At 37.4% G+C, this 13,687-nt stretch overlaps 1 protein-coding gene across 1 annotated transcript in view; it reads left to right on the forward strand.

Moving 5' to 3' along the window:
* fancd2 (FA complementation group D2) overlaps positions 1–13,687 on the forward strand; it is a 32,977-nt gene that overhangs the window by 6,196 nt on the left and 13,094 nt on the right. Inside the window, exons 9-24 of the mRNA XM_017479878.3 lie at positions 87–211; positions 436–523; positions 1,120–1,224; positions 1,551–1,651; positions 3,249–3,357; positions 3,447–3,482; positions 3,592–3,738; positions 4,013–4,147; positions 4,467–4,598; positions 5,938–6,045; positions 8,094–8,203; positions 8,360–8,414; positions 8,495–8,614; positions 8,932–9,005; positions 9,834–9,965; positions 10,149–10,249. Coding sequence (XP_017335367.1) covers positions 87–211; positions 436–523; positions 1,120–1,224; positions 1,551–1,651; positions 3,249–3,357; positions 3,447–3,482; positions 3,592–3,738; positions 4,013–4,147; positions 4,467–4,598; positions 5,938–6,045; positions 8,094–8,203; positions 8,360–8,414; positions 8,495–8,614; positions 8,932–9,005; positions 9,834–9,965; positions 10,149–10,249 — 1,678 coding nt within the window. The remainder of the gene's footprint in view (positions 1–86; positions 212–435; positions 524–1,119; positions 1,225–1,550; positions 1,652–3,248; positions 3,358–3,446; positions 3,483–3,591; positions 3,739–4,012; positions 4,148–4,466; positions 4,599–5,937; positions 6,046–8,093; positions 8,204–8,359; positions 8,415–8,494; positions 8,615–8,931; positions 9,006–9,833; positions 9,966–10,148; positions 10,250–13,687) is intronic.

Below are 13,687 nucleotides of genomic sequence, written 5' to 3' on the forward strand. Positions count from 1 at the left end.
GTTTATCACTCCTGCTCTGCCATATAGCTAGTGGTGTGTGCTGACACATGTTGTGTGAGTCACATGTGTTGTTCATGTATGTGCAGGATTTGGGCAGTAAGCTGATGCAGCTCGTGTCTGTAGCTCCTGTTGAGATCCAGCGTGACATCATCACCAGTTTACCTGAAATACTGGAGGACTCGCAGCACGGAGACATGGCCAGGGAGCTCAAGTACGCATTCTGGTTTAGCAAAGCTAAACCCATAGTTGACTCAAATCTCTTCTAAATCCATGTTTTGCCTGGACAGTGAGCATAATTAGCTCTTGTTGGCTTGTTGTTACATCAACTATCATTAAAAAACACTGACTTACTCTTAGGTTGATGTCATAATGATGACATAATGAGTGTTGTTCAGAGAGGGTGACTCTGAGGTATTTCCCACTTCCTCTGCACAGTGCCTTACTCCAGCAGAACACCCAGCTGACTGTTCCCATCCTGGATGCTCTGTCCAGCCTCAACCTCAGTTCCACATTGCTTTCTGAGGTATCCATCTCCCTATCACAAACACACAGATCTGTACGCTGCTTTTTCTACAACACAGCATGTCAGGCATGTGCTGTTATAGGAAAATAATCCAGGACGGGACGATGTGACACTATTATCACCCCGAAGCTGATTAGCAGCACGTCCTGCAGTCTTTTCTTACTTTGTCAACAATTACATTTTAAATAAATTTCTAAAAGAATGACATGTAAAATGTTTTATCCACTCTGTGGTTTAATTTAATATTGTGGCATGTTATCATTTACCTTACAGCAGCTGTAAACAAACATAAAGTTCATGTTAAGATATCCAATCTCTGTCTTTTCCAACTCGCATATGAGCAGGTTAAACAAGCTAAAATCATTTCAAAGAAACTGGGACAAATCTGTCTAATAATGATAAATTTACATTTCATGTACATTAAAGGAATTGAACCAGTCACAAAGTTTCATGTTTTACCTTTAGTGCTTTTTTAACAGCAATAGTATCAGTCTAAGTAGAACAAACTGGTAAATATACTCTGCGTATTCAGTTCCCCAGATATGCCCATCTTCCCTGCTCACCCCTCTTTCTGCCTCTGTTTTGTTGTGTCTCAGGTCCGTGGTGCTGTCATGGTGACCGTCGCCGCAGTGCAGCTGGAGGATCTCCCTGTTGTAGTGAAGTTCATCTTACACTCCATCTCTGCTTCTGACGCTAATGAGGTCTGAGCTTCCTAATCATGTTTCCGAATTTGCAATTAAGTGTCAATTATTTTCCACTACAACGTTTACTTTGAACTTTAATCTGTGCATGAAGGAACCACGTATGTAATAAACACTATTACTAAACACTACCTTTATGGCATTTGGCAGAACAGATGCCATTTATCAAGAACAAATTACCGAAGTGCTTTGAAGTCTCTATCAATAAATACACCCCGATACTGGTTCACTAGGTCACGGACTAACAGTACCATCAGTCTAAAAAAACTGTTGGGTAGGTAATATAGTTTATTAAAATGTACTGCACTGTGTGCCTGTGTGTGTAGGTGGTGTGTATTTTACGAAAGAAGCTGGAGTTGGAGCAGTGTGTGTTGTCATCAGTGCTACAGGCCTCTCAGAGCCGTGATAAGAGCAAAAAGAACAGAGGGTGAGAGACTTTACCACTTGGGCTCAGTGGAGTACGCTGATATCCTACCCTCTACCGATAACCGATTATTCAGAGTGATATAGGCAGATACCGATACCTATATTTCTGCCTTTTATGCCTTCTTTTAAATGAATAATAATTAATTCCACAATTCTGAAAGAAATGCAAATATAAATTTTATTCTCTCCATTTCAACATGCTGTTTCACAGTAACTGGTCTCAGAAACAGAAAATACATTACTCAAATTAACATTAACACATGAACTAAATTCTGATGATTAAAGTAAGATTTCTTAACTTACTGAATGTTATTAATTCATATTAACACTGACTGAATTGTAAAAAACCTCCTGTTAGTCTCACATTCCCTCTCCACAAACAAAAACGTTTCTACTCCATCATTGAACATCAAACTGGTCATATTATATATTAACTTTTTTTAATATATGGATATGAAACATACTACTCTACAAATATGTTTTTCTGTGCAATATATACTTTTTTGTCAACTCATCTTAATTTAAATCTTTCAACGGTGTACTGGCGCTTTAATTCAGCACCATCAGCGTGGAAATTTAAAATAAAAAATTAGACTCGACGCCGAAACTCCCGCTTCACTGCTGCTCATTTCCGGTGTAAAATTTTAGCGGTGCAGAGATTACAAACTGCACTTTTGTCGTCATTCCACACACGAGACATCATCTTTACACACAGCACGAAATCGATGTGTTTTCCCGCCCTCTTTTTATTGACCGGATATAATCGGCCCTGATCATCGGATGTTTCTAAACTATCGGACGATGGCTAATAGCAGGAAATATTGTCTTTCACATTGGTGCATCTGTAAAATATATATATATATATATATATATATATATATATATATATATATATATATATATATATATATATAAATATATATAAATATAAAATATACCCTTCACTGTTTGTGGTAAGCTGGGCATATTACACAAATACTTTCTATTTGTATTACTCAAATGATATTACACAAATTATATTACACAAATTGTATTTCATTTTGGCCAATCACTCCACATACAAATGATAATACTGAGCCTTCCCTGTTGAAACGGGTAGTTCTAAAGACTTGCAGTACAGTCCAAAAACTTTGTATCCACCAACAAATTGTTTTCATTTAATCCTTATTGTTTAAGAATGATTTTTAAAGTACCACAGCATTGCTGAATTCTACAGTGGATGTGGTCTACACACCCCTGTTAAAATGGAAGGTATTATATTGTGTGCTTATTCTAATATGATATAATATCTTTAGTGACAGTTTACACAGAGACTTGTATATCAGATGCTCCACATAAATAGATTAAAAATATGTATAATCAATACTATTGTGAATTTTTCTGTAAGCACATTTTTAAATAAAGGAGCCACCAGTGCACTTTGTAACAAAGCGATGTAAAGTTAGCTCCATCACAGGAAAGTCTTCAGGTCAGAGGTTGCAGTTAAGCCATTAAGCACCACTGTGTAGCGTGATATCACAAATAGTTTCATTGCTAATGTATGAAATACTTCAATGTTGTCTTGTTTTTTTCCCCATCCCCTATCTATGTGGTGCCAGGTCCTCCAGTGTCCCAGCATGCAGCAGTAAGGACAGCGTGGCTCTGGTCCTGGAGGTGATTAAGTCAGCTGTGCGTTTTCAGAAGACTATCTCTGAGGCCTGGCTCAAGGTAAACAGATACAGAGGGGCTATACTGAATAGTGCTAATCCTATAAGCAATACAGCAGTGACACCTTAATGCTTTTATTTTCCCTTTAGGCCATAGAGAATGTCACTGAGCAAGAAGATCACAAGGTGCAGATTTTTCATTTTGGATTATTCTTCCTTTTTATTTCTGTTAGATTATAATCCTGTTTTTATTTAACCTGCTGTTGCCCCCCCACCTCCCGTTCTTCTCCTTCAGGTGGTTGACGTGTTGGTTTTGCTTATTCTCCACTCCACTAACGCTAACCAGAGTCGACGTGGGGCCGAGAGAGTGCTGAAGGCGAAAGTGCGTGGCGGCCTCATTCACGAAGCACTGCTGAATAAGACTTTTAGGGATTACGCTCAGGTCAGCTTGACATTTTTTAGGACATTCAGTACATTTATCGCAACTTGATTTTAGTGCAGTGTTTGTAAATACATTTGTATATTCTATGCACTGTATTTTATTCTTATTAGACTGTTATTAGCTTTCTGTGATTAGATTTTGTGCCATTGTATATTTGCATGCGTGTGTGTGTGATATTTAACTGTGCACTTGTGTGTTGCTTTTGTGTGTTATAATTTATTTATGCGTGTATGTCTTGTATAGGTGCTGTAATATATGTTCCTGTGTTGTATAGGTGATGCGTGGGTATTTTCCAAGCATTCTTTCCTTGGCACAAGGGCTGCTGCGTTCTACAGACTGCTGTGTAGTGCCCTTTGGAGGACACATTTACAAACAGGCCTTCACTGCTTTTGACTCCTACTGCCAGCAGGTAACACGGCTCATCACACCTGCTAACATGTCCCTGTGACTTATTGATAAGGATTTTCTGCAATTGACTGCTTTATGATAACTGCTAAAAGAATAGCCATTAAGCCCTAGGCGTGAATAAGTGTGTGTGTGTGTGTGTGTGTGTGTGTGTGTTTGCATGGTGCCCTGAGATGGATTGGTGTCCCCACCCAGGGGGTATTCCCACATCACAGACCAGTGTTTCCAGAACAGACTCTGGATCCACCATGAACCTGACAATAAAGCAGTTAGTTGAAGTTGAACAAACGAATGAATGGAATAAAAACATTGTGTGACTGTAGGAAGTGGTGGGCTCGCTGGTCACACACGTGTGCAGTGGTGTGAGCGGAGAGGTGGATGTGGCTCTGGAGCTGCTGTGTGAGTTAGTATCCCAGAAGCCCACAGAGATGGCACAGTATGCTGTCTTTGTTAAGGTAGGAGTCACAATCTCACAAACACTGCCATTCTTGATGCCTAGAATTAGAGATATCGATATACAAGTGTAGTTATTTGACGTTTTGACTTGATTGTATGATCCTTAAAATGAACTGACCTCGTGTTTTGAATATAATCTCAGGGAAACACAGAGCAGGATTAGTGAATATGTAATCCACTTAATGTGAAGATTTGAGCTGATGATCATTATTAAGTCTGACTCTGATCTGTTGTTAGATTCCACACTTTTCTTCAAATGAAAAATGTCACAGAGTGCAATAAACATTCATCATCAGTCAGTCTTAATAATCAAATCGCTGTGCCATAATGTGTTTTAATAACTAGTCTGGGATAAAGCCTACTCGATAACTGTTAGATAGCTGCCAGTTTTTGTGGTGTAGCACGGGTATTGTAACATGCGCTACCCTGACTGGAGAACATAACAGACTCAGGTTAAGTTCAGCAGCAGAGATTTTATTTCATGTCATGGCCATGGTGCCTAGGAAGGGCAATTAAAACTAAAGCAAAACAAAACAACCTTTTAGCTCGCGTAAGGTAATGGTTGTTTTGCAGGGTTTGGAAACTCTTTATCACACACGCACACGCACACACACACTCACACTCGTACAGACACACACACACACCCCTCTACATGTAGACCCAACAAGGAACTAAATTTAGTGCAGAACAGAAACCAATCCACCATGATGCATCAGATTGTCAGTTATTTCTAAAGTCTGTGAATACAGCATTATGCAGAGCTGCACTGACATGCATAAAGACAAGAAGCTCGTTAATATTTGTTAAAAGTTTGCATTAACAATATTAACAACATTTATATATTCATGTATCTTTGAATAATATTACACAACGATCAAGACATAAAAAGTTGCTTAGATATTTTATATTGTGTATTGCTGATTGCCCAGAAAGTGTTTATTTTTGTGCATCGTAGCTTCACTAGTGGACAAATTGCGAAATTCTAGCTTTAATTTTCTCTCGATATGTTTAACCGCAAAGCGACTGTTTTACATACAGCAGGATTTTAGCTTTCCACAAAACAGTATGTTCCCGAGTCAGGTATGCACCTGGGCTACTGATTTGTCAACCCCTAGGCTTTAAATAACTATTTATGTCCACATGTATATGGTGTTTGTGAATTACTACGCTACCATAATCATGACAGGCCTAATACAGGGTGAAAACTGTGTTGCTGCTTTAGGAATTAGCATTCATATTTTGCTGAGAAACTAGATTTGAAGAACTTGGAAAATTGGTGAGCATATCCGAGTTCTTTCCTCTGCTGAAACATTGTGTCCCATGATTCTTGCGGTCCAGGGAATTCTGGACTACATGGACAACTTGAGTCCTCAGCAGATCCGCCGTCTTTTCCATGTTCTCAGCTGCTTGGCATTTGGACAAGACCAACACGGCAGCCATATTCAGGTGCATTTCTATTCAAGAATACTTCAAAGACTGAGACAGAAAATCTCTTTACTCTAAGCACAGCATATAAGTCTAAGGGCAGTTGTTGGTCTGTCAGTAAACATTTGTATTTCTGAATTATTTGTAAAATAAGCTCTTTGCCTGCATAATGCAATCTTTCAAAGAGGGGCTATGTTTTCAGAGGGAGGAATTTGTGAACGTGTTACGATTGTAATCCGTTTTACCTTTAAGGAAACTTTAAGGAAAGTAATTTGATTAGCTTTTTACTGCAAAAAACTACAGATGTCTGTCACATCCTATTTTAAATATACAGTATATAACAGTAGTGAGTACACCCTTGTGCAATACCATTTAAATGTCATGATTCAAATTTGAATCATCTCTCATTAATTGCATTATTTCTAAGTTGACAAGTAGAGTACTTTCTCTTATGAACCATCAAAAGCAAAGACTTTAGTAAGACTATAGTGAAAGTACAGGCCTCAAAGTAGATCTCAATGCAACAAAAGTGGATAGACACATAACGAGTTACAAAATCATTGAAACAAAATTTGGTACAACTGTGATTTCCAATTAGCCCAATTGCTTGAACATATCAAATATAAAATTACCTGCGAACATAAGCGCTCAGTTTTGGACTTATGGGCTGTCTATCTGCATGTCTACGTGTCTAAGAATTTCCAGAAGGAACGGATCGTGAGACTTCACAAAGATGGAAAGGGATACAGGAAGATTGACCAGCAACTAAATCGACTGATCTAAAAATCAGTCAAAACACAGGTGCAGCAGTAATCAGGAGATACAGAACGAGCCATAGTACCACATAGTACCTTCTGTGCAGAGGAGGATTGAGTCTGTCATCAAACTCTGAGGTGGACATACAAAGTACGGCTGGGCGATATATATATATATATATATATATATATATATATATATATATATATATATATATATATATATATATATATATATATATATATATATATATATATATGGGGTACTGAATGGATGCTGTTGACTTGACGCAAAATAAAAAAAAGTAACATTCTTTATCTTTGTAGAAGAAAAATCTTTTCAAAGTCTTGTTAAAAAGTTTAAAAAGTCATTTTTTTGGTTTGTTTGTTTGACCTGTTTTGCAGGCAGTTTATTTGCTAAATTAGATATGGTGATATGCATCGTGTATCATAGAAATGTCCTCAAGTATCAGGATACAATATTTTTATCATATCGGCCAGCCCTAATACGAAGTACTTAAAAAAAAAAAAAAACAACAACAAAAAACAATTATACAATAAATTTGAATCTCAGTAATGAAAAGTGTACTGACTTTTGTTGCATTGAGTTCCGATTGTGGGGCCTGTATTTTTAATACATAGGGTGTCCCAAAAGTCTCCATGCATACAGCGGGGACTATGTTTGCCAGCACCACGTCGGTTATGCCTTCATCAGTGCATGTTCGTGGACGTCCACGTCTCAGTTGGTCCGCAACACGTCCACTCTTTTTGAATTTGTTAATAAGTTTGGCAACAGTGTTGTGTGTGTGTGTGTGTGTGTGTGTGTGTGTGTGTGTGTGTGTGTGTGTTTGTGATTTGTTTGCCAAGTTTCCTGTTAAAGTTCATCGCAACCTTGCGATAGCTTCCAGATCCAGCAATGAGAATGATTTCAATACGTTCTTTTGTCAAAGGCATTCTTAAAGGCTATCTGAAGAAAATAAATAAATAAATAAATAAATAAATAAATGTATATGTTTATTTCCTATATAAGTATGACAAATTTTGGAAGATATTTCGCTAAAATCTAAATTTATTAAATCTAAACGGTTTCTTATTTTACATAAGCGCAAATGAAATTACTGTGATACAGTGATGGTGATACAATTTTGAATCATTTGACATATATAAGTGATATTGTACAGGGGTGTACTCCCTTCTGTTGTATACTGTATATTAGGAATTCAACATCTGTCTTTAAGTAGGATCAAGTCAGTTAATTTCATTTTCCACACACAAATCTTATTGTCTTATTTTTTTTCCCTCACTTGTCTGCAGGACGACATGCACATAGTGATCCGAAAGCAGTTGTCCAGTACAGTGCCTAAGTACAAACGCATCGGCATCATCGGTGCTGTTATGATGGTGGGGAGTATGGCAGCACGAAGGTAAATACTGTATATAATCCCCTAACTGGGAAAATTTGGGGTGGGGGTCAAAATGCTCTCAGCCTCTTAGTCCTTTCCTGCTGACATTGCCAAAATTGTTAGATCTGAGATTACAGTAAATACCACTGGTGCACATGTGTTTTTCATGTGTTACAGAGACCGGTCAGAAGGCTCTCAGGGAGGTACACTGCCCAAAGACACGCATCGACAGGTGAGCAGCACTGAATATGAATGTGTGTTCTTTATGCTTATGCTCGTGTGGTTACTTATAGTGAGTGTGTGTATGGTTAGGTGACGGTGCTTCTGGAGTTAGTGCGGTCGTGCAGTGAAGGCTCGGCCGAGGCCGCTGCGCTGTACTACGACGAACTGGCCAACCTGCTGCACAACCACAGACTGGACCCACTGGTGCAGGTGCGTAACTCTTTTCAGAAGCAGGCCATTTTGTACCGAGATTCATTTCTAAGGCTGAGAAAGGCTCGGTGTTAATATTTCTGAATTTCCTCCAAACAGAGAAAGCACTACATATAAGGAACTTACAAACTCACCTATTATGTTCAATATTAGGATGTATAATAACTGTAGTATGTTTATACACACACAAACATGCACGCATGCACATATACACAGCGGTGCAAAATATCATCTCAACTAGTATAATGTAACCCACAAGCAGTGAACAAACCTGTAGTGTCAGTACCTAGACTTCTCACTGTTCTGTCCGCTGGCAGGCGTGGATTGGCAAGAGCGTGCTGGAGGATTTCCAGGAGGACTTTGTTGTGGACCTTGGACCAGAGATACCTGGGTGGGTACACAGTGTCAACACAGTATTGTGTACAAAATTAGGTTATGTATTGCTACATTTCATTTCATAAAAGCGTTAGTTTGCTTGTTGGTTAACTATTTGATGGAGTGAAATTAAGGCCCAGCTGATAAAACTGACCAGTATTACAGTTCCACAAACATGTGTTTTATTTTAGTATTGACAGAAATCACTGTGATAAAACATGAACAACACCATGTAAGTTGCTAATCATTCGCTTTTATAAATGTTTGCTTTATAACGTTGCAGTTTTCCAAAAGTTCACACAGTAAACATTTGTAAGAATGATAATATTTAGACACTAGAAATGAGCAATTATTTTAAAATTATTGCATAAAACAAGGATTTGTGTTCCTTATAACGACTGCTTACATGAAGTAACAATACTTGGAAAACACGTACGTATTTTCAGCCAAAAGCTGAGTAAGGCAACCCTTGCTAAATTGTGCAACACACATTGATCAAAGCAAAATAAAATGGAAAAGGAAATCGATCACTATTCTGCGTTTGACCTTTAATTCCTCACCATATAAAAGTATCGCACCCCAGATTATCGATTATTAGAACATTTTTTGCTCCTTAAAATCATCAGTGACCAGATTTTTGTGGCGGTTTGTCCCTATATGAAATTATAACTGATATTTTTATAAAACAAATAATTTGTGGTACAAGAGAAACCACTCAAGATATGTTGTTTCCTGTTAAAGTATCTAATTTAATTCTCAACAAAACCTCAGTATTATATTTGCATTTTCATGTGTAAAGAGAGACTAAAAATGTTGTTAATGCTATTGCATTTGTGTGTTGCAGCTCATTTCCATTCACTGCCTCAGTTATGTACAATCTGGATGAAGATGAGAGTCAAGGAGGAATTGCCATTAACCTGTTGCCCCTAATGGCTAAGGATCTGCTGCACAAAGCAGACAGCCACAGGGACGGCAGGTCAGAACGCATACACACACACTGTTCTAACTTGCACATGTATTACAAACTCTTTAATAGGTTAAGTTTAATATTTTGATTGATAATTAAATTAAATATATTAATAGGAAACATGTCTTGAATGGTTTTTCTTGTACCACAAATTATTTGCTTTATAAAATTATTTCTGTCCTTTCCTCCCAGGCATGTATCTCCTCTGTGCCTGTCCTCGTTCTTCAGACTGCTGAGGCTGTGTGAGGAGGAGCAGCACCAGGGTGATCTGGAGGAGGTCGATGCTCTTCTAGGTCAGTCACAGCTCAACACAAAAACAACTAATAGTTTAACAAATCATAAACCCCGACTCATTCAGGCTTGCTCCCTGTTCAAGATATCTGAAAAATATCTTACTGTCTTATTACACTGTTATAATCACCATCCACATATAGACCCACATGGGAGTCAAATATTCTTAAGATTCTAATCTAAGCTCTGATCCTCATAATTAAATACATTCTCTAAGGAAACCTGCAGCTCTGCAGTTGTAGCTTGGGAATATAGTAAGACCATGAAGCTAACTTCCAATAGCACAGCATTTGCCTGGTATAAAACATAAAAAAACAGCAACTTAGGTTAAATTCCACGTAGTGTTGCAACTTTGGACCAACAGTATGACCTAAAACAGGGACTTCCAGATCTCTACAATAATGGTAAAGCAGAAGTTATAAGCAGAAGTTATAAGCAGCATTAGTAGCTCAGAATATATTGCTTTCACAACAGATACAGTGTCAGTCAGAAGCTTTTGAACACCCTTTATTGTAGCATTTTTGTTTAAGTGATCTAATGTTGCTGTAAATAGTCTACAATTTGAAGCTCTAGACAAGGAATCGAATGTACATTGTTAAAGGTTTACTGAACTGACCCTTTCATTGGAGCAGTCGAGCTCTAATCTCCTTGGAAAAGGACAAAATCTTTATCAGTCTGATTAGGTAATTTAGGCACACCATACATTTATGTTTTATAGTTAATAGAGCTGGGTATTGCGATTCGATTTTTATTTATATGGTTTCGATTCAATTTTGATTCAGTATCGATTAGTTTTCAATATTTAATTTAAAATGTTAGTTTTGCAGACATGAATCCATGTTTTAATATAACTGCTGGTAACTGAAACCCTCCTACTTGGCTATATTACTGAAATACACATTTATAATAATAGGGCCCACACCATTCTGTTTAATTACGTTCAACTTTTACTTTGAGTAACAAACATTGTAACAAGAAACCATAAATATGTGCGTACAACGCACACAAGGTAAGCACAAACTTCACATGCACATTACTGTAAAAAATAAACAAAAACATTGTAAATGTGCAACAGTGAATTCATTAACATCTTAAAACATGTTTAAGAAATAAAACCGTTTTCAAAATTGAAAACATAAAAGATGGCGACGTTCAGGACAAGAGGCGAACTACAGATAATATTCACATCCTATCAAGTAAAGCACATGTATTAAGAATCAATTCGGGGATTTCTCGTATCAACATCGTTTCATTACATGGAAGATTGATTAAAATTCAAGAATCTGTTTTTATTTTTTTTTAATACCCAGCCCTAATAGTTAACACTCGCACCCTCTATTACCCTCTAAGTGCACTTGCCTGTAATAGAGAACTCATTTAGAGCCTATTAGGATCTGAGAGCAGCCAGTTAATGACACATTGCCCATAGATTCAGTTTTCCTTAATTAATTGCTAGTTGAGTTCAATTTGTTTGTTCTGTGGCAATATGTTTAACAGTCATTAAAATGTAATAAATTCGAAACTCCAGGGGTTCAAAAACTGGCCGTGTATGTAGCAGAATCCTACAGTGACCCCATATAAGACTATTAAAATACAAATTGTATTGACGTATTGATTTATTTCCTCTTCTCTGTGAAATTCATTTCTAAAACAAAGCCTAAATTCCATGTCTAAATTGAAGTCATGTGATGGATACAAAAATACAGCAGCCAATTAAGGTAATTTGTTTCCCTTTCGAAAATCAGCATGGTCTACGTCTGCTTCTCGGGTTGGTCTGCAACACTTCCAGTCTTTTTGAATTTGTTCAATTGAACTAAATTCGATTTTGGAAGAAATTGTGCTAAGAAAAAGTGTTAATTTCATCTATGTATGGAGACTTTTGGGACACCCTGTATATGCAGTTTCTGTAGATAGTATTAACATCTGCCAGTGTTATTATTACATGTATTTTGTTCAGTTCTTTATTAACAGTAAGTTGCTAGGCTAAAGATTCTTGAATATGCTTAAACGGAACAGGCTGCAACTCTTTCTCTCAGTTTACGGTACACTTCGCTGTTATTACCAGCTCTGGCACTGGGGGCGTAGCATGATGCAGAACAAAGGCCTCTTTGTAACAGGAGGAAGTAGACCTGTTGTTATCTGTCTGCTAGATTCAAGGTAAAATAATACACTGTGTTGTCTGGCTGAGGACATTGTGTCACTGGATGTTCAAATGATCTGTAAATGAAAATCCCTTGAGCAATTCAGTAGTGTTCATGTTCTTTGTTATTCCACTGGGATATGCGTTCATTCTTACCGCTTCTCAGCTCCACCATGGCAAAGCTGAAGTAAATACAGAACACTAAATCAAACCAATCACTGAGCTGTTGTTAAATGCAAAATGTGTATTAAATACATTCCTGTACTCCATTTACTAGGTGTGTGCCACTATTTGCTTTTCGTATCATAATTATTACCAATTTGTATTGCTGTCCACAATATTCTCACAGTAGATTTGACAGTAGAAATAGAATACGGGGTTGTGGGTATATTCTATTCACTATTACATTGTGTGTTGACTGTCATAATTTGTACCACAGCACGGTTGAATTCTCGAACCTGTTTGGTCAGAAGGTGTTGATTTAATCTTTTTATAACTGCATGGATCTGACTGCAGTTCTGGCTACAAAGCAAATCACAGGTTTATATTAAATGCACTCCATCTAATACTTTTTATAGTTATTTGTTTAACATTTATATTAACATTTTATGGAAGGAGTCTGGACTGTGCAGAGTATTTCCAGCCTTGGTCTTTATAACTGCCTCAAAGCTCTGAACAGCTTTTGGATTATCTTTTATATGGTCCCCTCCAAAAGTATTGGAACAGCTAGGCCAATTCTGTTGTTTACGCTATACATTGAAAATATTTGGGTTTGAGATCAAAAGATGAATATGAGACGATAGATCAGAATTTCAGCATTCATTTCCTGATATTTACATCTAGACAGCTTAAAACGTGGCATTTGGTGGCAGACCTTGGTTGACCTGTTCCATGTCTGGTTGTTCAGTACACCAGTGGTTTCTTTCTTTTTCAGGACATTCTACAGTGTTGTACTGGCTATGCCAATGAATTGCTTTTCAACCACAGACAGCTCTTTGCTCTTCATGTTGATTTCTTAACAATAAATGCAGTCTTCAAAGGCAAAACCCAGGGCTCAAACCAAGAGTACCCATTCAGAGCTATTAATTCTTTAAACCAGTTTTCACCAACTCTCTTCCTCCTCTTCCTCGAGGTCTACCTTCCTGCAGGTTTAATCTCCAACCAAAATCTAACACACCTGTTTTAGGTGATCAAAAACTTCATAAGTCAATAATGAGTGTTGGTGACCACTGCTTTAAACAATCAATTGAACACCTATCAGTTGCATGTTATAATATTTTTGATAACCTGAAAGAAATGG

The sequence above is a fragment of the Ictalurus punctatus genome, chromosome 11 (assembly GCF_001660625.3).
Source record: "Ictalurus punctatus breed USDA103 chromosome 11, Coco_2.0, whole genome shotgun sequence".
NCBI classification, from domain to species: Eukaryota; Metazoa; Chordata; class Actinopteri; order Siluriformes; family Ictaluridae; genus Ictalurus; species Ictalurus punctatus.